The following is a 24035-nucleotide window of genomic DNA, read 5'->3' as shown; positions in this document are numbered from 1 at the left end:
CAGCACCCCTCTTTGTATCCTCCCCTCAATGCCTTCCCCCCTTCCCTCCAGGATTTGCTGTCCTGTTCTCTATAATGTTATGTTATGTATTTATAAATTCACTAATCTCTTTCCCTTAACTGATCAGATTGATATTCTCTTCCACTTTCCCTCTGACCGCTTTCACTCTGGTCCCTTTGATCCCGCCTCTCCTCTGCCTCTGTACCATCCCTCAGTTCACATTGTTCATTGAATTCTCCAATGAATGAGGTCATATCATATTTTTTCTTTCTCTGCTTGGCTTATTTCACTTAGCATGATACTTTGCAGGTCCATCCATGTTGTCGCAAAAGGTAAGTTTTACTTCTTCCTTTCGGCCATGGAGTATTCCATTGTGTATATGTACAATAGTTTTTTTTTATGGTATACATGTTTTATTTATTTATTTATATTTATTTATTTATTTTAATTAATTTTACTAGGGTGACATCAATAAATCAGGGTACATATGTTCAAAGAAAACATGTCCAGGTTATCTTGTCAATCAATTATGTTGCATACCCATCACCCAAAGTCAGATTGTCCTCTGTCACCTTCTATCTAGTTTTCTTTGTGCCCCACCCCTCCCAACCACCACACTCTTATCAATGTCTCTTATTCTCATTTTTATGTCCCACCTACGTATGGAATAATACAGTTCTTGGTTTTTTTCTGATTTACTTATTTCACTTCGTATAATGTTATCAAGATCCCACCATTTTGTTGTAAATGATCAGATGTCATCATTTCTTATGGCTGAGTAGTATTCCATAGTGTATATGTGCCACATCTTCTTTATCCAGTCTTCTATTGTAGGGCTTTTTGGTTGTTTTCATGTCTTGGCCACTGTGAACCATGCTGCAATTACAATAGATTTTTAATCCACTCATCCACTGATGGACATGAGCTGTTTCCAGATCTTGGCTATTATAAATAATACTGCAATAAACACGGGGGTACATTTTTTCTTTTGAATCAGTGACTTGGTATTCATAGGATGTATTTCTAAAAGTGGGATAGCTGGGTCAAAAGCAGTTATATTTTTAACTTATGGAGGAATCTCCATACTATTTTCCACAGTGGCTGCACCAGTCTGCATTCCCACCAGCAGTGCAGGAGGGTGCCCTTGTCTCCACACCCTCTCCTGCACTTATTATATGTTGTTTTGTTAATGAGCACCACTCTGACAGGTGTGAGGTATTATCTCATTGTGATTTTAATTTGCATTCCTCTAATGATTAGTAATGTTGAACATCTTTTCATATGCTTATTGGTCATCTGTATGTACTCTTTGGAGAAGTTTCTATTCATTTCTTTGGCTCATTTTTTGATTGGATTGCTTACCTTCCTGGTGTTGAGATTTACAAGTTCTTTATAAATTTTGGTTATTAACCCCTTATCAGACATATTGCCAAATATATTCTCCCATTGTGTGGGTTGTCATTTTATTTTGTTCACAGTGTCTTTTGCTGTGCAAAAGCTTCTTATTTTCATATAGTCCCTTTTGTTCATCCTGTCCTTTATTTCACTTGCCCATAGAGATAAATCAGCAAAAATATTGCTACAAGAGAGATCAAAGAGTTTGCATCCCACGTTTTCTTCTAAGATGCTTATGGTTTCACGACTTACATTTAAGTCTTTTATCCATTTTGAGTTTATTTTTTTGAATGGTGTAAGTTGGTGATTCAGTTTTATTTTTTTTCAAGTACCTGTCCAATTTTCCCAACATCATTTGTTAAAGAAACTGTTTTTACTCCATTGCATGCTATTACCTCCTTTGTCAAATATCAATTGTCCATATAGGTGTGAGTTTATTTCTGGGTTCTCTGTTATTTTCCATTGATCTGTATACCTGTTCTTATACCAATACCAAGCTGTTTTGAGTATAACTTGATATCAGGAAGTGTGATACCACCCACTTTATTCATATTTTTCAGTATTGCTGAGGCTATTTGTGTTCTTTTTTGGTTTCATATGAATTTGTGGAATATTTGTTCTATATCTTTGAAATACGTCATTGGTATTTTAATAGGAATTGCACTGAATTTATAGATTGCTTTTGGTAAAATACTCATTTTAATGATGTTTATTCTTCCTATCCATGAACAAGGTATATGCTTCCACTTGTTTGTATCTTCCTTGATTTCCTTTATCAATGTATTATAATTTTCCAAGTACAATTCTTTAACTTCTTTGGTTAAATTTATTTTTTTGATGTTGCAATAGTGAAGCAGATTGTTTACTTAACTTCTCTTTCAGACAGTTCATTGTTGGTGTATAAAAATGCCACTGATTTCTGAATATTGATTTTATATCCTGCCACATTAGTGAATTCATTTACCAGGTCTAGGAGTTTTTGACTGAGCCTTTAGGGTTCTCTATGTACAGTATCATATCATCAGCAAATAATGATAGTTTTACTTCTTTTTTTACAATTTGAATGCCTTTTTATCACTTGTTCTTGTCTGATTGCTGTGGCCAGTGCTTTCAGAACTATAGTGAATAAGAAAGGTGAAAGAGGGTACCCCTGCCTTGTTCCTGATCTTATGGGGATTTCTTTTAATTGTTGCACATTGATTATGATGTTGGCTTTGGGTTTTTCATAGATGGCCTTTATCATGTTAAAGTTGGATATGTGTATCCCCATTTTGCTGAGAATTTTGATCATAAATGGGTGCTGAATTTTATCAAATGCTTTTTCTGCAATTATTGATATTATCATGTGATTTTTAATCCTTTCTTTCGTTTATGTGTTGAATCACATTGATTAATTCTGAATATTATACCAGCCTCGTCTCCCCAGAATAAATCCCACTTAATCATGATGTATGATTATTTTTTTTTGATGCATTGCTGGATCCAGTTTGCTAAAATTTTGTTGAGAATTTTAGCATCTAAGTTCATCAGGGACATTGGTCTTTAGTTTTCTTTCTTTGTACTGTCTGCCTCATCTTGGAATCAGTATTATGCTTGCCTCATAAAAGGAGTTTGGAAGTCTTTCCTTCTCTTAAATTTTTTGAAATAGCTTGAGAAGGAGTTAGTTCTGTTTTTGAATATTTGGTAAAATTCGCCTGTGAAGCCATCTGGCTCATGGCTTTTTTTGTTAATAGTTTTTTGATAACTGTTTAGATCTCATTTGGTGAAATCGGTCTGTTTAGGTTTTCTGATTTTTCTGTATTGATTTCTAAAACATATATGTTCCAAGGAATTTGTCCATTTCATCTAGGTTGTCTAATTTTATGGTATACAGTTCTTCATAGTACTTTCTTACAATCCTTTGTATTTCTGCTCTGTCAGTTACTCCTCCTCTCTCATTTCTAAATTTATTTATTTGAATCCTCTCTATTTTTTCTTGCTGAGTCTGGTTAAAGGTTTATCTATCTTGTTTACCTTTTCAAAGAACCAGCTCTTGGTTTCATTGATCCTCTGTAATTTTTTTTAGCCTCTATGTCATTTATTTCTGCTCTGATCTTTATTATTTCTTTCCTTCTACTTCCTCTGGGTTTTACTTTACGTTATTTTTCTAGTTCCTTTAGATGCAGGGTTAAATTGTTTATTTGAGCCTTTTCCAGCTTCTTAAGGTATGCCTGTAGTGCTATGAACTTCCCTCTCAGGATTGTTTTTGCTGTGTCCCATAAATTTTGAGTTGTTGTATGTTCATTTTCATTTACTTCAAGGAATTTTTTTTATTTCTTCCTTGATCTCATTGTTAACCCATTCATTATTTAATAACAGGCTATTTAATTTCCAAGTGTTTGTGTGTATTTCAGTTTTTCTGCTGTAGTTAATTTCTATTTTAATGACATTGTGATCCAAGAAGATGCTTGATATGATTTCAATCTTCTTTAATTTCTTGAGACTTGTTTTGTGTACTAACATGTGATCTATCCTAGAGAATGTACCATAAACAGTTGAAAAGAGTGTATATTCTGCTGCTTTAGGGTGAAAGGTTCTGAAGATATTATTAAATCTAGTTTATCTAGTGTGCCCTTTAAGTCTGATGTTTCTTTGTTAATTTTCTTTCTTGAGGATCTAGCCAGTGTTGTTAGTGGGGTATTAAAATCTCCCACTATTATAGTATTTCTGCTGATCTCACCCTTTATGTCCATCAAAATCTGCTTTACATATTTAGGTGCTCTTATATTAGGTGCATAGATATTTATAATCTTTATCTCTTCCCATTGGATTGCTCCCTTTATCATTATGTAACGACTTTCTTTATCCCTTAGTATAGGCTTTATTTTAAAGTATATTGTGTCAGATATAAGTATTGCTACACCAGCTTTTTTTTTTCATTTTCATTTGTATGAAATATTTTTTTCTATCCCTTTACTTTTAATCTATATGTATCTTTTATTTTTTTACATGGGTCTCTTATAAACAGTATATGTATGGGTCCTATTTTCTTATCCATGCAGTTACCCTATGTCTTTTGATTGGAGCATTTAATCCATTTACATTTAAGTTTATTATTAATATGTAGTTGTTTATTGCCATTTTATTCTTTAAATCTACATTTCTCTTTTAGTAAATTTTCCCATTTTGTTCTGTTTACAGCAGGCCCCTTACCAGTTCTTGTAGCATTGGTTTGGTTGTAATGAATTTTTTGAGGGTTTTTTTGTTTGTTTGTTTGTTTGTCTGAGTAGCTTTTTATTTCTCCTTCAATTTTAAATAATAGCCTTGCTGGATAAAGAAGTCTTGGTTGTAGGCTCTTGTTCTGCATTACTTTGAATATTTCTTGCCATTTATTTCTGGCCCAAGTTTTTCTGTTGAAAAGTCAGATGTCATTTTTAACGGGACTCCTCTGTAAGTAATTGACTTATTTTATCTTGCAGCTTTTAGTATTTTTTCTTTATCTCTTTACTTTTGTATTTTAATTATGATGTGTCTTGATGTAGGCCTCATTGGGTTCCTCTTTAACAAGACTCTGTGTGCTTCTTGAACTTGTGTGACTTTTTCCTTCATCAATTTTGGAATGTTTTTAGCTATGATTTCTTCAAACAGGTTCTCTATCCCTTGTACTTTCTGTTCTTCAGGAATCCCTATGAATCTGATGTTATTTCTCTTCATACTGTCACAGAGTTCTGTTATAGTTTCCTCAGACTTTTTCATTCTCTTTTCTTTTTGCTGCTCTATTTCTTTTTTGTTATTTTCCTTATCCTCTAAGTCACTGATACAATCTTCTACTTCATCCAGCCTGCTTTTGATTCTTTCTAGTGTAGTCTTCATTTCTGATATTGTAATTGCTGTTTCTGATTGATTCCTTTTTATGATTTCAATGTCCTTTTTAATGCTTGTTATTTCTTTATTTAGGTGCTCATTATGTCAATCTGTTGTAGTTCTAAGTTCCTTAAGCATCCTAACAATCATTATTTAAAGTCTGCATCTGGTAATTTCGTTATTTTCATCTCTTTCAGTTCTTATTCTGGGCATTTCTCTTGTTGATTCATTTGCATAACATTTCATTTGGATAGTATTCTCATTTTTTTCTGTGTGCCAATTAGAAGCTGAGATTGGTACAGGGAATGTGGCCTCTCTTCCAGGGCTTAATCACTCAGCCTCTGCTGGTTGCTTGATTTTATTTCTCCCTAACATGGTGAGCTGCATAAAAGTCTTAATTCCTTTGCTGTTTGGTTTGCTGATCCCAGCAGGGAACTTCTGTGATTAGGCCGGGGGGGGGGCAGTGGGCGTATTCTACTCGTTGGCCCTAGTTGAAACTCTATCCAGTCCTTTTTTTTGGTATGGTAAGTCCAATGGAATGTGTTGGGTGTGACCTCTAAGAATCAGAATGTGTGGTTTGCCCAGTTACTCTCTGGGAGCAGAGCACATTCTGTGTATCAGAAGGGAGAGGTGTGACTCAGATCTCTCCAGAAACCTGAGTCACTGCTCCTCCCCTTTACTTCCTCTTTTCCAAAAGGCCTTTCATGCTGATTGGAGCTTGAGAGTTTTCTGGAGGTGGGTCATTTGGCCTTATGCTAGACTCATGCTGGATTGTGGGAGTGCCCTTTCCCTTGCATATGGCCACCTCAGTATTGGAGAATGACTTAGCATAGGTATTCTTTCCATCACCGTTTGTGTCCCTGTGCCTTAATTCCCTGACTCTCCTCACACAAGACCAGACCTCTCAGCTCTCCTCATCCCTGGAGCCCCAGGTAAGTGGCTGTCAGCGAGATTTTCTGCACTATCCCTTTAAGGAAGCATTAATTTATTTGCAAGCTCTTTCCCATACAGTGGTACCTTAGGATACGAGTTTAATTTGTTCTATAACTGAGCTTGTAAGTCAGTCAACTCATATATCAAATGAATTTTTTCCATTTAAAATAATGGAAATAGATTTAATCCATTCCAGCCCTGTGAAACATCCCCAAACCATCCTAAAATATGAAAAATGACATTTTTAATTAAGAAACACACATGTATACTTTACCAATGCATAACAAAATACATAAAATCAAAGAAAAATGTGTTATTTAGTACAGTATTCTTACCTTGGAGACAGATCAGTCTGGCTAATGGAGGTGAATGGCAAAGGAGGAGGGAGGAAGGGATGCAGGCACTGAAGATATGTAAACTAAAACTGCACTTTTTAAACACTAAGTGTAAACTAAAACTGCACTTTCTTTACTTTAAACAAAATTAAAACTGCACTTTCTTTACTTAAAATGAAACCACAAAAACTTAGTTGTAAATAAATTCACTTTAACTTTAATCTTAACCTAAGCTTAACATTACATATTTTTCATTTAATGATCACCTGTTTTTGCCTTTTTGGCTGCACTTTCACTTGCAGGACTTTTGAATAAAAGTCTATCCAAAGAGGTTTGCTTTTGCCTGCCTTTTAAAATGTTACGGAAATGTGACGAACAAGTGTCATTAAAAAGTGCTGATGCACGAACAGTTGAAACTTTTTCTGGGTGTTTCTTTTCAATGAACCTTGTAAGCTTCTCCCACATTGCCAGCATGTCTTTAGTTTCACTTGTAGAAATCACTTCCTCCGACTCTACCTCCTCCTCACTACTAATCTCTTGCAGAACATTCCTATGTTGCATCATCTGTAGCTCCTTCAACCCCTCAGTTGAGGTTCCTCCTCATGTTCCTCAACGAGCTCATTTACGTCACCCTCATCTACCTCCAGACCCATTGACTTTCCGGGGGATACAATCTCTTCCAATGCTTCTACCTCTATCTCTGTCTCTGGTTTGAATCCTTCGAAGACCCTGTCTGCAGCAACATCAGGCCATAATTTTTTCCATGCCATGTTCAAGATTCTTCTTATAACCTCTTGCCATGCCAAGTCAATAATCTATAAACATATCACTATGTTGTAGAGATCTCTCCAAAACTCTCAAAGGGTTAGATTTGTATTCTCAGTCACCTCAAAGCAGTGGCAGAACAAGTGCTTTGTGTAAAGCTTTTTAAAGTTGGTTCCTTTTTCTCCATAGCCTCTCCAGCATTTTTTATTACCTGTCTTGTTGATAATAGTTAATCTAACAGATGTGAGGTGGTATCGCATTGTGGTTTTGATTTGCATTTCTCTAATAACTAATGAAGATGAGCATCATTTCATATATCTGTTGGCCATTTGTAAAGGAACCCTCATTCACTGTTGGTGGGACTGTAAAGTAGTGCAACCATTATGGAAGAAAGTATGGTGGTTCCTCAAAAACTGAAAATAGAACTACCATATGACCCAGCAATCCCTCTACTGGGTATATACCCCAAAACTCAGAAACATTGATACGTAAAGACACATGTAGTCCCATGTTCATTGCAGCATTGTTCACAGTGGCTAAAACATGGAAACAACCAAAAAGCCCTTCAATAGAAGACTGGACAAAGAAGATGTGGCACATATACACTATGTAATACTACTCAGCCATAAGAAATGATGACATAAGATCATTTACAACAAAATGATGGGATCTTGATAACATTATATGGAGTGAAATGAGTAATTCAGAAAAAACCAAGAACTACATGATTTCATACATTGGTGGGACATAAAAACGAGATTAAGAGACATGGACAAGAGTGTGGTGGTTACCGGGGGTTGGGGGGGAGGGGGGCATGGGAGGGAAGGAGGAGAGGTTGAGGGTGAGGGGGAGGGGCACAGAGAAAACTAGGAAAAAGGTGATGGAGGACAATCTGACTTTGGGTGATGGGTATGCAACATCAGTGAATGACAAGATAATCTGGACATGTTTTCTTTTAATAGATGTACCCTGATTTATTGATGTCACCCCATTAACATTAATAAAAATTTATTAAAAAAGACACACACACACAAAACAAAGTTGGAAATTACCTACTGATCCATAGGTTGCAAGATTGAAGTTGTGTTGGGTGGGAGGTAGAGGACTTTTAATAATTTGAACTCATCGAGAATGTCATCTTCAAGACCTGGTAGGTGGGCTGGAACATTTTCAAGGATTAGTAATGCATTCATCAGCAGTTCATTTTCTTGAAGAGATGTCTTCACTGCAGGACCAAAGACAAGATTTGGCCATTCAATAAAAAACTGCCATGTAACCCATGCCCTAGCATTGGCATGCCACATAACTGGCAGTTTTTCTTTAAGAATCTTGTGAGTCTTAAAAGCTCAAGGATTTTTGGAATGATACACTAGCAGTGGCTTTACTTCACACTTACCACTAGCATTTGTACACAATGCAAGGGTCAGATGGTTCTTCATGGGTTTATGGCCCGGCAGCTTCTTCTCCTCTGCATTGATGAAAGTCTTCCAGGGCATTTTTTCCTAAAATAATCCTGTTTCATCACAGTTGAACACTTTTTAGAGGATGTAGCCTTCCTTTGTGATAAGAACAGCAAAACGTGTGATGTGCTCCTTAGCTGCCTTAACATCAGCATTCGCAGCTTCACCATGCCTCAGCACCAAGTGGATGCGAGATCTCTTCTTGAAATTTTCAAACCAGCCATGAATTGCCTTAAATGTGTCTTCTGCTGCCTCTTTTGAGGTGGATGGTTCTTTCTTCTTCAAGTCGCCATAAATAATACATGCCTTTTCACATATTACAGTCTCCATCACTGTATCTCCTGCCAGCTCTTTCTCTTTCACCTACATCAGCAGAAGCTTCTCCATTTCTTCATGGATATTTGTACTTAATTGGCACAGAATTGTAGTTCTGTTTGCTGGATTTGTACTTTTGATGGCATCCTTTTGTTTAAGAATGGTACAAATTGTAGATGTATTGCGGTCCTACAGCCTTGCCAGCTCAATCACTTGTACACCACGCTCATGTTTTCCTATTATTTCTTGCTTTACTTCCATTGATAACATTCTCTTCTTCCACTCACCACTGTCATTTACACTCACTTTCTTTGACTCCATAATAGCTCACAGAAAAGTTAGTAAAAAATGATGCAAAAACGAGTACAGTACACAAGATTTGACTTGATTCTGCAGGTAACTCATGAGAAAGAATGAGATGCTGATGTTGTGCTGTAGATACTGGACCCATGTGCCAATGCGCCAAACAGTGCAACTTCCCAAACCATGACTCATATCTCAGAATTTCACTCGGATCTCAATGAAAAATACACACAGCAAAAGCAGTACTGAGAGGGAAGTTCATAGCACTACAGGCACACTTTAAGAAGCTAGAAAAAACTCAAATAAACAACTTAACCCTGCATCTAAAAGAACAGCAAGTAAAGCCTAAATGTAGTAGAAGGAAGAAAATAATAAAGATCAGAGCAGAAATAAATGACATAGAGACTAAAGAAACAATACAGAGGATCAAAGAAACTAGTAGCTGGTTTTTTGAAAAGGTAAACAAGATTGATGAACCTTTAACTAGACTCACCAAGAAAAAGAGAGAGAGGACTCAAATAAATAAAATTAGAAATGAGAGGGGAGAAATAACAACTGACACAACAGAAATACAAAGGATTGTAAGAAAATATTTTGAAGAACTGTACGCCAAAAAACTAGACAACCTGGATGAAATGGACAAATTCCTTGAAACATACAATCTTCCAAAAATCAGTCTGGAAGAATCGGAAAACCTAAACAGACTGATTACACCAAATGAGATCAAAACAGTTATCAAAAAATTCCCAACAAAGAAAAGTCCTGGGCCAGATGGCTTCACAAGTGAATTCTACCAACTATTCAAAGAAGAACTAACTCCTATCCTTCTCAAGCTATTTCAAAAAATTCAAGAGGAAGGAAGACTTCCAAGCTCCCTTTATGAGGTGAGCATAATTCTGATTCCAAAACCAGGCAAAGACAACACAAAGAAAGAAAATTATAGGCCAATATCCCTGATGAATATAGATGCTAAAATCCTCAACAAAATATTAGCAAACCGGATCCCACAATATATGGAAAATATCATACACCATGACCAAGTGGGATTTATTCTGGGGAGGCAAGGCTGGTACAATATTTGCAAATCTATCAATGTTATTCATCACATAAATGAAAGGAAGGAGAAAAACCACATGATAATTTCAATAGATGCAGAAAAAGCATTTGATAAAATCCAGCACCCATTTATGATCAAAACTCTCAGCAAAGTAGGAATACAGGGAACATACCTCAACATAATAAAAGCCATCTATGACAAACCCACAGCCAACATCATACTCAATGGACAAAAATTAAAAGCAATCCCCTTAAGATCAGGAACAAGGCAGGGGTGCCTCCTTTTACCACTCTTATTCAACATAGTCCTGGAAGTCCTAGCCACAGCAATCAGACAAGAAGAAGTAATACAAGGTATTCAAGTTGGAAAAGAAGAAGTAAAGCTATCATTATTTGCAGATGATATGATATTGTATACAGAAAATCCTAAAGTCTCAGTCAAAAAAACTACTGGACCTGATAAATTAATTCAGCAAGGTGGCAGGATATAAAATTAATACTCAGAAATCAGAGGCATTTTTATACACCAACAATGAACAATCAGAAAGAGAAATTAAGGAAACAATCCCCGTCACTATTACAACGAAAAAAATAAAGTACCTAGGAGTACATTTAACCAAGGAGACTAAAGACTTGTACTCGGAAAATTATAAAACATTGATAAAAGAAATCAAGGAAGATACAGACAAGTGGAAGCATATACCATGCTCATGGATAGGAAGAATAAACATCATTAAAATGTCTATATTACCCAAAGTAATTTATAAACTCAATGCAATACCAATTAAAATACCAGTGACATACTTTAAAGATATAGATTACATATTCCAAAAATTTATATGGAACCAAAAGAGAACACGAATAGCCTCAGCAATCTTAAAAAAGAAGAATAAAGGGGGAGGTATCACAATTCCTGATATCAAGTTATACTACAAGGCCATTGTACTCAAAACAGCCTGGTACTGGCATAAGAACGGGCACATAGATCAATGGAACAGAACAGAGAACCCAGAAATAAACCCACAGTTCTATGGACAACTGATATTTGACAAAGGAGGTAAGGAAATACAATGGAGTAAAGACAGACTCTTCAAAAAATGATGTTGGGAAAATTGGACAACAACCTGCAAAAAAAATGAAACTAGACCACCAACTTAAACCATTCACAAAAATAATCTCAAAATGGATAAAAGACTTAAATGTAAGGCATGAAACCATAAGCATCTTAGAAGAAAACATAGGCAGTAAGCTCTCTGACATCTCTCGCAGCGATATATTTGCTGATTTATCTCCACGGGCAAGTGAAATAAACGACAGGGTAAACAAATGGGACTATATCAAATTAAAAACCTTTTGCACAGCCAAAGACAATAAGAACAGAATAAAAAGACAAACTACACAATGGGAGAACATATTTGACAGTATGTCTGATAAGGGGTTAATAACTAAAATTTATAAAGAACTCGTAAATCTCAACACCAGAAAGACAAACAATCTAATCAAAAAATGGGCAAAAGAAATGAATAGACACTTCTTCAAAGAGGACATACAGATGGCCAATAGTATACTAAATAGTATATGAAAAAGTGGCCAATAGTATATGAAAAGGTGCTCAACATCATTAATCGTTAGAGAAATGCAAATTAAAACCACAATGAGATATCACCTCACACCGGTTAGAATGGCGCTCATCAACAAAACAACACAGAATATGTGCTGGCAAGGATGTGGAGAAAAGGGAACCCTCCTGCATTGCTGGTGGGAATGCAGACTGGTGCAGCCTCTGTGGAAAACAGTATGGAGATTCCTCAAAAAATCGAAAATTGAACTGCCTTTTGACCCAGCCATCCCACTTTTAGGAATATACCCCAAGGACACCATAGAATGGTTCCAGAAGGAGAAATGCACCCCCATGTTTATAGCAGCATTGTTCACAATAGTGAAGATCTGGAAACAGCCCAAGTGTCCGTCAGAGGATGAGTGGATTAAAAAGCTTTGGTACATATATACTATGGAATACTACTCAGCCATAACAAATGATGACATTGGATCATTTACAATAACATGGATGGACCTTGATAACATTATAAGGAGTGAAATAAGTAAATTAGAAAAAAACTAAAAACTATATGAACCAATTCATAGATGGGACATAAAAATGAGACTTAGAGACATAGACAAGAATGTGATGGTAACAGGGCATGGGGTGGAGGGGTGGGGAAGGGTCGAGGAAGTAGAGGGAGGGAGTGGGGGCAGGGTAGGGGCACAAAGAAAACCAGATAGAAGGTGACAGAGGACGATTTGACTTTGAGTGAAGGGTATGCAGCATAATCAAAGGTCAAAATAATCTGGAGATGTTTTCTCGGAACATATGTACCCTGATTTATCACTGTCACTGCATTAAAATTAATAAAAATAAGATTTAAAAAAATACAGAATGAGTCGCAGCTCATATCTTTAAAAAATTATATGTTGTTCCTCTCATATCTCAAGGTACCACTGTAGACTGAAATCCTGCTCTTTTCCCCACTAATGCTTTCAGGTTGTCTCTTCTAGTTTCTGGATCTGTAGGCTGGGGCTCTGATCTTAGGGATGAGGAACCCCACCTCCTCGGATCTCTCTCTCCACAGTGAGAATCCCTCTGGACCCTCAGCCATCCCTTGCTCCTGGGAGCGGGGAACCCTCACTGTGTTCCTGCACTTCCTACCAGTCTTGGTGTGGTTTCTTCTGTGCTTCTTGTTTTTCGAGTCCTGTTCTTTTAGTCCAAAGTTGTTTTTTTCATGATGATTGTTCTTAAATTAATTTGTAATCCAGTTTTGTCCTGGGAGGTGGCAGTTTGTATGTCTGCCTACTCCACTGCCATCTTTTCTCTTCCAATTGGCTTTTATCTACTCTTGGCCAGTGAGTGTAGCCTCTGTGTTCCTAAGGTGTGGTCTGCCCACTGGCCCACTGCTGCCTCCTTGGGCACTCTGGCATGGGCACTGCCGGCATCTGCCCACCACTGCAGCCACCACAGGTGTGCCTGCCCTTAAGCAAGTACTCCACAGTGTGGGGGGTGTTGTAGCACAGAACTCAGCACTCAAAACCTGTATCCCTGACACACCCCCTGTTTCTAAGTGACTCTTTGCTCTGATTGGAGCAAGAAGGCCTCCAGTGGGTGGGGTAATTGCTTCCCTTTATTGGTGTTGTTTTATATGGTCACTTTATATTTGAGGAGTGACTCAGCACAGGGGTTAGGGTGGCTGTCCCCCACAGTGTCTCTACCTGTGCCTCCAAGATTACACTGTCTTCTCGCAACTCCACTCCTCTCAGCTCTCCCCACTTCTGGAGCCCCGGGTAAATGACTGTGAATGAGGTTTTCTGTGTGGTCCCTTTAAGATGGAACCGGGGCCTGAGTGTTCTGTCTCTTTCTCACAAACAGTAACCCAGCTCTTTTCTCAGCTAAATACTGTCCGTGTGCCTCTTCTGGTCTTTGGGGTTCTAGACTGAGGATCTGGTCCTGGGGCTGAGAACCCACAACTGTCCAGGCAACCCACCCTGCCGTGAGAGTCCCTCTGGGCCTGCACTCACTCCTGGGAATGGGGCATCCCTTTTCCACGTCTCCACCCTTCTTACCAATCTCAGTGTGGTTTCTTCAGTGATCCTTGGTTATAGATTCCTTTTAGTATAGTCCAAAGTTGGCTTTTCAAGATGATTGTTTTTAAGTTGTAATCCACTTTGGTTCTGGGAGATGGGAGTTGGAACTTCTACCTACGCCATTGTCATCTTCTCTCAGGTCACCTCACTTCTTTCCTTTTGTTCCTCAACCTTAAGTGTCTTAGCTTCCCTGGCAATTATTAATACCAGCCCTGGCCAAGGCACATATGAAAGTTGATGATTCTTGCTACCCTCTCCTCTTTTTTCTCCAGACATGGAAGGGGCACTGAGGGTTCCGAGCACTTCCAGAGCTGGGTGTGGGGCTGTGGCCGGGGCCCCCGTGCCCACACTCTGACCCTTTTCCATTGGCAGCACTCCCTCAAGTGCTCTTGGCCCTCCATATTTTACTTTTTTATGTAAAAGAAAAAAAGCTGCCGAGGCTCACAAAAAAGATATGTGAAGTTTATGATGTTGATTTAATAACAGAAGGCATATGTCAGAATTGGTTTAGAAAATTCCATTCTGGAGATTTTTCAGTCAAAGTTGACTAACATTCTGGTCGACCTACTGAAGTTGATGATGACCAAATCAAAGTCATAATTGAAGGGAAAAGTCATATAACTGAGAGATTGCAGAAATGTTAAATGTATTGCACTCAACAATTGAAAATCACTTAAAATATCTTGGACTCTGTAAGAAGCTTGATATTTGGGTTCCATATGAATCAAAAGAGATTCACTTAACACAGCAAATCAATATTTGCCATATGCATCTCAAGCTCAATGAATCCAACTGTTTTTTGAAAAGAATCATCACTGGTGTTAAAAAATGGGTCATCTACACAATAACATCATTCAAGAACAATCATGGTGCAAGCATGATAAACCAGCACAAACCACATCTAAAGCTGAATTGCATCAGAAAAGAGGTTATGCTATCAATTTGGTGGGACTACAAAGGTGTTGTATATTTTGAGCTACTTCCAAGAAACCAGATGATCAATTCAGATGTTTACTGTCAACAACTAATAAAACTGGATGAAACAATCAAAGAATAACAGCCAGAACTGGCAAATTGCCAAGGAATTGTGTTCCACCATGATAATGCAAAGTTTCACACATCTTTAGTAACTCCTGGGAAATTATTGGAACTAGGTTGGGAAGTGATTTTGTGTCCCCCCATATAGCCCTGATCTGGCACCATCTGATTACCATTTATTTCGAAGTTTGAAAAACTCTGAATAGTAAAACATTCACAAATAATGATGACCTTAATTCACACTTGGTTCAGTTTTTTGCTGATAAGGACCAAAATTTCTATGAGCATGGAATCATGAAGCTGCAAGAAAGGTGGCAAAAGGTCATTGAACAAAATGGAAAATATATAATTGATTAAAATTTATTCTTTGTATAAAAAATGAGTTTTAATTCACACTACAAAACCAAAATTACTTTCTTGCCAACTCAATACAATGGAATACTACTTAACCATAAGAAATGACGACATAGTGACATTCACGACAACATGGCTGGACCTTGAGAACATTATACTGAGTGAAATAAGTAAATTAGAAAAAACTAAGAACTATATGACTTAACACATAGGTGGGATATAAAACTGAGACTTATGGACATAAGTAAAAGTAAAGTGATTAGCAGGGGGAAGGGAACGTGAAGGAGGAGGAATGGGATTTGATTGAAAGGGGAAGGAGAAGTGGGTGGGGGGAAGGTTGTAAAGAGGGACATATATAAGGTGACAGAAAATGATTTGACTTTGGGTGATGGGTATACAACATAATCAACAATTTAAATGCTGTAGAAATGTTTACTTGAAACCTATGTACTCTTAATGATCAGTCACCCTGTTAAATTTAATTTTAAAAATAAAATTTAAAAATTAAAAATAGTAAAAAATAAAAATAACCACAATAACTGGTATGTTTTTTAAAAGTCTACAAAGGGGAAATCAGGCAGTATCTGGATTTTGTTTTCTTTTTTGCATCTTGAGAAAAATAAGAAAGAGAAATAGAAGAAGTTGATTGTTCAGGATTAGCAAGGGGGGACAAGTGAGGAAAAATAGTATGCAAGGCAGGAGGTAAAGCAAGGTTTAGTCAGTATATATAATTATAGAAAAGACATAAAAACAAGACTCAGAGACATGGACAAGGGTTTGGTGGTTACTAGGGAGTGGGGGGTGGGAAAGAGAGGGAGGGAGAGGGAAGGGAGAGGGGGAGCGTCACAAAGAAAATTAGATAGAAGGTGACTGAGGACAATCTGACTTTGGGTGATGGGTATGCAACATAATTGAATGACAAGATAACCTGGACATGTTTTCTTTGAACATATGTACCCTGCTTTATTGATGTCACCCCATTAAAATTAATAAAAATTTATATAAAAAAGGAAAAGACAGAAATACTAAAAGGAAATATGTAAAAGTTACTGGGGTATTGGATAGTTGAGACTACATTTTATTTACATTTGGTTACATTTTATTTTTATCTTCTCTTTTTTGTTCTTATCTTCTTGTATGTGATTTTAAACATTTATTTTTCATTTTCTTTTCCCTTCATAATGATGTGCAATTTTTTTAATTAAGGGGAAATTTTATTTATCAAGAAAATAAAGGCATAAAATATTTTAGGTATAGCCATGGGTATTAACTCAAGTGCAAGGGCCACCCTAATAGCATGCAACACAGACATGCACATCACAAAATTTATTAGGCTTTTCCATTCTTCAGTGTCATTCCTTTTGGGTGGCCTGCCATTGTTACTTTCTCTGTCATATTAATGTTTCATTTTTCCCTCCCTCCCTTTCTTGGTTGACCATAGTTATAAAGGAACATTACCTGTTATTTCTAAGATGCACATTTTTGTAGTTTGGATATTGGGATGTACCTTACAATCAATGACTTGTTTCAAGGGACAATGAATAAATAAAAAGATACTATCAATTTGTAGAAAAGGAAAACGAATCACTTTATAGCAAAGGAACTTAGCAGACACCATCATTATCAAATGATTACAGCATACTGAATGAAAAGATACATCAATATCACATACTCTTTGATAGAAGGCAAATCATTTTTGTAACTTTCTTGCAAAAATGTATAACCTATCAAATCATGAGAAAACATTTAAGAAGCATTCTATAAAATAACTGACTCATTGGAAGTGTCATGGAAATGAAACATAAGGAAACACTGAGAAACTGTCACAGATTGGACAAGATTAAGGAGACATGACAAGTCAAGGACATGGGGGGTTCCAGACTGGATTCTGAAATGGAGAAAGGAAGAGGGCAAGTTGGTGAAATAAAAATATGATCTCTGGTTTAGTTAATAATAGTGTACTAGAGTTAATTTCCTGATTTTGTTAACTGTGTTATGTGTGGTATATAAATAGGTGACACTATAGGAAACTGGGTGAAAGGTATGCAGGAACTCTCTGTATAATTTTCACAACATTGGTGTGTCTATAATTATTTCAAAAATAAAAGTTTAAAAAGTGAGACTGAAATATAAATATGTATTTAAGTACTAATTACAATTCCATTTTTCTTTCAAAAGTGGTTTTTGCAATGTCCAATATAGCATTGACTTTAACCAAAGATACTTCCTCTTTTAGGTCAGTATCATAAAAACTATAGGTAATTCAGTAAAATGTTATTTTCTGTGAGTCTAAGGGTGACAGATGTTGCTTTTGTGTATTTTAGTAAGGAAGACCCCTCTGATGGAGCTCAAAATATGGTCCCAAATCTTGCATAATCTAGAGACCCTTAGGATTATGTTGCTAGGAGTCTTCTGATCCTGGTAAATTTTCCATTATCAAATAAGGGTGAAGTGAATATTCACTCAAAAATTTATCAAATTTTAAACTAGAGAAAACTGCTGTGACTAGTAATGTTAGTACAGAATATACTGGTAACTCAGGACAATTTAATCTACAAAGATAGGTTCACATTCATATGCCTATAGAATAGGTTTCACTTATATCATGCTTGTGAAAATATTATGCTTGTGATCATATATGATGTTTGAAGATAGTGTAGAGCTCTTTTATGTGTGTTACTCACCCAATTCAAATATTTTAGGAATGTATAAGCATAAACATGATTATTGTCTGACTATGCTTGCTGCTATGGCCTTTTCTGAAAACTTTTTATTACAAAACTATCCAAAATGATGAGTGAATTGAGAAGATGTGATGGGTGTTGATATGTCATAATGAAATAATGACAATGTTTATATTCTTTTGGGAAAACAGACAGTAATATCACATTATTTCAGGTACAGAAAGGAAGGTTCAAGATTATCATACCATTGTTGAAGCAGAATATGTAAAGATAACAATCTTTGTTATGAAAATAATCTCAAAGTTTTTAGGTTGGTATTTTTAGTGATGATGTTTTGTTAACTCTCAGAGACATCCACTAAAAATACCAAATCAAATCAATGGTAAACTATAATATCAATAATTTGCTACAAAACAAGCAATACTTTGGAGAAAAGTTTTTAAATAATTTGTGTCAAGCAGATTAGGCAATTGATTCAAAAACAGCTGCATATCAACATAACACAAGACTCTTCTATGTAGCTGGAACTTAATCTTGTGCTCTATCTGAAGACAGTGCAACCTTCATCACTGAACATGCAGCATTCATGGAATAATGGCCATAGCACTTCAGCACAATGCACAAAAACTGTCAAGCTTGCCCTCTTTATTTTCAGAACATTCCCTCATCATGAACTCAGTATAGGACTTTATAACTATTGTGCCCATTATGAAGGCAAATATCCATCATCATTTCGTATAGTACATAGTATTAATGGGGTCCTTACAAAAACAAAACAGCAACAACAATAAAAAGCAACAGCCTAAAACTCAACAAATGGTTGCTTCAGTCATTTATCTATTCATGAGAAAAGAAACAGTGCACAGATGCATTTCAAAGGAATTTCAATTATACAAACTCAATGAGGGTAGCAAAGATTGTGATAACCATTAAGATGTGTTATTTGTATATTATAAATATGATAGTAGTATAATCCACATAGGTCAGTTACCCTCAACTTAACATACATTTCAAGTATATCATCAGTAAGAGATAATATATATTTAAAAAAAGGAAATAAAGAGCTTTTGTGAAGACATGGATCTGTGACAATTGTGCTATTTAAATAAAAAGGTAATCATTTAAAAGGCAGTGTATGTTTGAAATATTAAATTTATATTAAAATTTTATAATATAATCATAATATGTTGTAAATCATCTATATCCTGCGTGACTTGTCACAATGTAACAACAATGCAAAATTATTTTTTAAAACTCTGTATGCAGTGATTAGTTAGTATATTTAAGTAATTAAGTGGCTTGTTAATATTCATTATCTTTGTAGTTTCTGAGTTAAACACTTTTCAAGCTTTTAAATGATAATGCAGTATACATTTGGTTAACAATCATTTTCCATACTACTTTTCCTAGAAATGTTTCCTCCCTGGCACTCCATACTGTCCTTAAATGGACGAACTGATCTAAACTGTAACAATAATTAAGAATATCACATGTCTTCTTCCACAAATATCTGGGAAGACAGACTTTACAAAGCCTGAAAGTAACTGTACCAAAGAGTAAACCACAAAAACAGTGATTCTTAGCTTGAAGAATTAACATGACAGGCAACTAAATTTGAGCATATAGATTTGGAACGTGAGTTTGTAGTTTGAAATAACAAACACTCAGTTGATAAAACTGATTTGAAGCCTTAAAAAAAAACATGTTAGTTAATAGTAAGAAAATCTTTTATTTAATTCATTTTTATAGTGATGAATGGTTTTTCATTAATCTTTATCTTACTGGAATCTCCACAATGATCGTGCAGGTTAAGTAGAGACAAATGGCCAACTGTTACAGGTGAAATAACTCAAGTTGTGTCAGATTAATTAGCTGAGGTCAATAGCGGGGTTGGAACGGTACCTCAGCTCTTCTGAAAAAAAATTGTAAAGTGCCTAATGTAGAGCCAGATCCACTTTATGGACTGGATGAAAAGCATCTTTTCTCACAAGTAACACAGTGTTCTTTTCCACCTCATGGCACTGCCCAGTTCTGCAGCAGCAGATTTATATAATACACAAAGTAATTGTAGATGCAACTTGAATGACACTGAAATGAAAAAAAATAAGTCCTTTAGTCATAATATTTATCACAAATAAGAACACTCCAGACATTTTTAATGGTAGAAATTGCCATTATCTTTATGAAACAAGTTTTCACTCATGAAATGGAATGGTTTGCAACAAAACTAGTAACCCCAAAATAAGTAAAAATAACTACTTAAGTAGTATATCAGTTGATAAAATGTTTTCTGAAGGAAAAATCACGTGAACGAATACCTCTCTATTTGCCAATGCATAAATAAAAAAAGTTAATGAGATAAAATTGGTCATAATGACCATAAAACTATATCAAAAAATAAAAGTTTTTGTTAAGCTTCATCCATTTTGACACATTTTGAAAAAAAATATCTTTAATGCATCCTAACAAATCATATTAATTAAACCAGAAGTCTATTGCTTTCTTACTTTAATGCTTTACTTTATATATATTTATCCTTAATTTAAAGATAACTATGAAAATCAGTGCATTTTCTTGTTCTACAATCATATATGTACAAACATATTATTTGTGTTTGTTGGACTTAGCGATAGGATTTTCCTTACAAAATGTACTCACAAATCTGAAATTTGTCAAAAAACAGTTTTGAAAGAAAAAACTAGTCAACTTAGTTTTATAAGAATGTGTATCAGTTAAACATTCATAATAAACTTTGATTAAGAAACTTCAAAACGCCATCATTTTCTTACTGAGTAGTGAGATTTTCATTGTATACTTTTTTGGTATGACTTTGTTCTCTTAAAGCTGACTAGTTTCTGATAAAAGTATTTTGATAACATAGATAATAAACTATATATAATTCAGTAAAAAGGTTCTCTAGATTATATAAAGATTATGATCACTGTATTCAAAACCTAAATCCTAGACAAAAAAAAAATATAGCAAGGCTGCGATTTCTCATTCCTACAAAAATTCTTGATTTCTTTTTCCTTTAAGTCTATCTCTCTTGATCAGTGGCTTTGCTGGGGTGAAATTTAGCCTAGCTTATTATACAAACACAAGATCTACATCTTGTCTTTTAAAAAAAAAATAACACTTTCATGCTATTATTAACTTTACCAATTTCAAAGCACATCATATGTCCAAAAAAGAGAAATCAAAAGATTTAATTTAAACATTATGTGCATTTAGATAAGACTCACCTTTAAAGAATCAAAACAAGCCACCACACGACCATTTTCCACATGGCAAACTCTTGACGGATGGGCAAACTTGCAGTCTGCATCAGCTCGAGAGCAGGTTCCTCTCTGAAATTCTCTACAGACTTCTAAAGTCAGCCACTTGGTATCGCGAACCAGGGTAACATTGACAGCCATCATATTGAAAGCAAAATTAAAATAAAGTGTACCCTCTCTAGGACAATATTACTGCTGTTATTAAAAGATTAAAAATGAATCCAATCTAAATGTAAAAAGATCACAGGTTGCTTTGGTGAAATATTTCTTCATTAGCACTTAGCTTTTTATTTAAGTTGAATTAGATTTAGTCAAACTCAAAGCCAATTATATAATAAAAACTGTATCAGAAAAACTAAAAAATCAGTTAGAGACCAACTCATAAGAAGGGAACCATAAAGGTTAAAATATTAACAGTTTTATTTTGTTTTTCTGCAAAAGTTACTTCAAATAACTGGTGGACTTTAAAAAAATAATTATGTATTCTCTAGTTGATGTTTTCAATTATTTTTCCAAAAAGTGTATGTTACTGGCTGTGTTTCAATTGGTAGAATAGTCTCAGTTCAGGGGGAGAAAAGTTTTTCTCCCTATTTTACAACTATAAGAAAAAAAATTGCTTCAAAATCAGGATGAAGATACTTGACTATAAATATTGAAAATTAAATAAATAAAATGAATGGACAAGTTGCTGAAGGTGAATTACAGGCACACCAGGTTTTGACAGTGGTAGTTGTAAGGTGAGGGTTTTATTCCGCTCTAGAGCGGAATCAAGGCAGCAGAGTTTTCAGAAATGACACTTTTCAGAAACCTGCAAAAAAAATAATAATAAAATTAGCAAATATAATATAATGATTTTGACTTAAACTCTAGATTTGGAAACAAAGCAACCATTTCCTATTTAAAACAGGAAGCACGTCATCTGGCTTGAGTGTGGACTCATCAGCTTGAGCTCGAGGTCGCCAGCTTGAGTCTGGGATCATAGACATGACCCCATGGTTGCTGCCTTGAGCAAAAAAGTCACTGGCTTGAGCCAAGGGTCACTTGCTCTGCTGGAATCCCCGGTCAAGGCACATATGAGAAAGCAATCAATTACCAACTAAGATGTCACAATTAAATATTGATGTTTCCAGGCTGTCTGTCCCTGTCTGACCCCACCCTTCTGTCACGCTAAAAACAAACAAAGAAACCAAACAGGAAGCATATAAAATACTGACAGTGCAACACAGCGTAGTGAGACATTGTAAATAAAATGGGCATTCCCCAGTGTAGAATTGTACATAGTAAAGTGAAGCAAATACTCAAATTTACTGTTGCAATATAAGACTTGACAACAACCCAATAACCCAATTTAAAAGAAGTAAATGCTTAATTTTTATCTGTTTTAAGGAAGAAATTCATTCTAGGTTCCACTGCACAGAAAATGACAGAACTAGACATTACAATCTCTTATGCAGTCATGATCCACCTGCATGTATACAGTTTCTAAGGGCTACCAAAAATTGATTACCTCTCCTCAAATCAAAAAAATAGTAATTGTTATGGAAATTTAAGTTGCTTTAAGAGGTAATTTTGTGTGTGTACTTAAAATTTAGTTGTTGATGATCACAACATAACTAGCTGGAGACCCACTGAAAATGAAGTAGGATAGAGGCTGGAAATGTAAAATGTGCTTCAGTTAAAAAACTCCTTTGAAATGATGCTGGATTTCTTTCTTTTTTTTCTTTCTATGTGTATGCATAATCAATTATCAGTCTCTAAGAAGGGATATTGGAACAACTTAGATAAAGGTTTCATCATATACAAATAAATGAGACAGAAAGCACTGTTCACTCATACATCAAATATTGTGCAGCTTTGAGCTTTGCAGTTTAATCCAGTGTCAACCAGCAACAATTTTTAGCAACTTTACTTATAATATACATGAAAGTTTAATTTACTGGCATTATGAACACATATTGAAATTACAGGCATTTTTGAACACAAAAGTAAGTCCTGAGTATCAAATAAATCTAGAATTAAAGTTCCTAAAAATATCTCATTTAATTTTTTAAAACAATGTCTTCTATAACTTTTTAGAGTTTGAATTTTTCTATTTGTCCTTTCCATATTCAAGATGAAGTTCATCCTGACCTGTGGTGGCACAGTGGATAAGGCATCAACCTGCAATGCTGAGGTCACCGGTTCGAGATCCTGGGCTTGCTTGGACAACGCACATATGGGAATTGAGGCTTTCTGCTCCCCCCACCCTTTCTCTCTGTCTCTTTTTCTCTCTTTCCTCTCTAAAATGAATAAGTAAATAAAAATTTAAATTGAAAAAGGATGAAGCTCAATGTCATCTAATTCTTCATATGCCAATGGGAAATTAAGTATCTAGATAATCTGTACAAGCTCACACATTGAAAAGTAAAACATGCGCTTCTCTGAGTCATTCTTCGTGAAAATCTTTCTATAACTTGTTATATGTTACTTTGCCTTCTTTGAAAATATTGAAAATAAAATGGCCTCTGGTTGAAGAATCAAGATCACAAATGTCCTGGGAGGTATTATACTTCTCTTTCAGTGGCAGATGGATATTTGTCAGTTCTGTTTTTTACTTTAAAAAGTATGTATTCATTTAAATTTTATATTTCAATTATAATTTAT

General features: G+C 35.4%; 1 protein-coding gene across 1 annotated transcript in view; it reads right to left on the bottom strand.

The window, feature by feature from the left end:
* MBNL3 (muscleblind like splicing regulator 3) overlaps nt 1-21548 on the bottom strand; it is a 93922-nt gene extending 72374 nt beyond the window's left edge. The window contains exon 1 of the mRNA XM_066248883.1: nt 21360-21548. Within this exon, the coding sequence (XP_066104980.1) occupies nt 21360-21536 (177 nt within the window). The 5' untranslated portion in view covers nt 21537-21548. The remainder of the gene's footprint in view (nt 1-21359) is intronic.
* Between the last annotated feature and the right edge of the window lie 2487 nt (nt 21549-24035).

Source organism: Saccopteryx bilineata, chromosome X, assembly GCF_036850765.1.
Source record: "Saccopteryx bilineata isolate mSacBil1 chromosome X, mSacBil1_pri_phased_curated, whole genome shotgun sequence".
NCBI lineage: Eukaryota > Metazoa > Chordata > Mammalia > Chiroptera > Emballonuridae > Saccopteryx > Saccopteryx bilineata.
The sequence above is the reverse complement of the archived record's forward strand: the minus strand, read 5'-3'. Positions and strand labels throughout refer to the sequence as shown.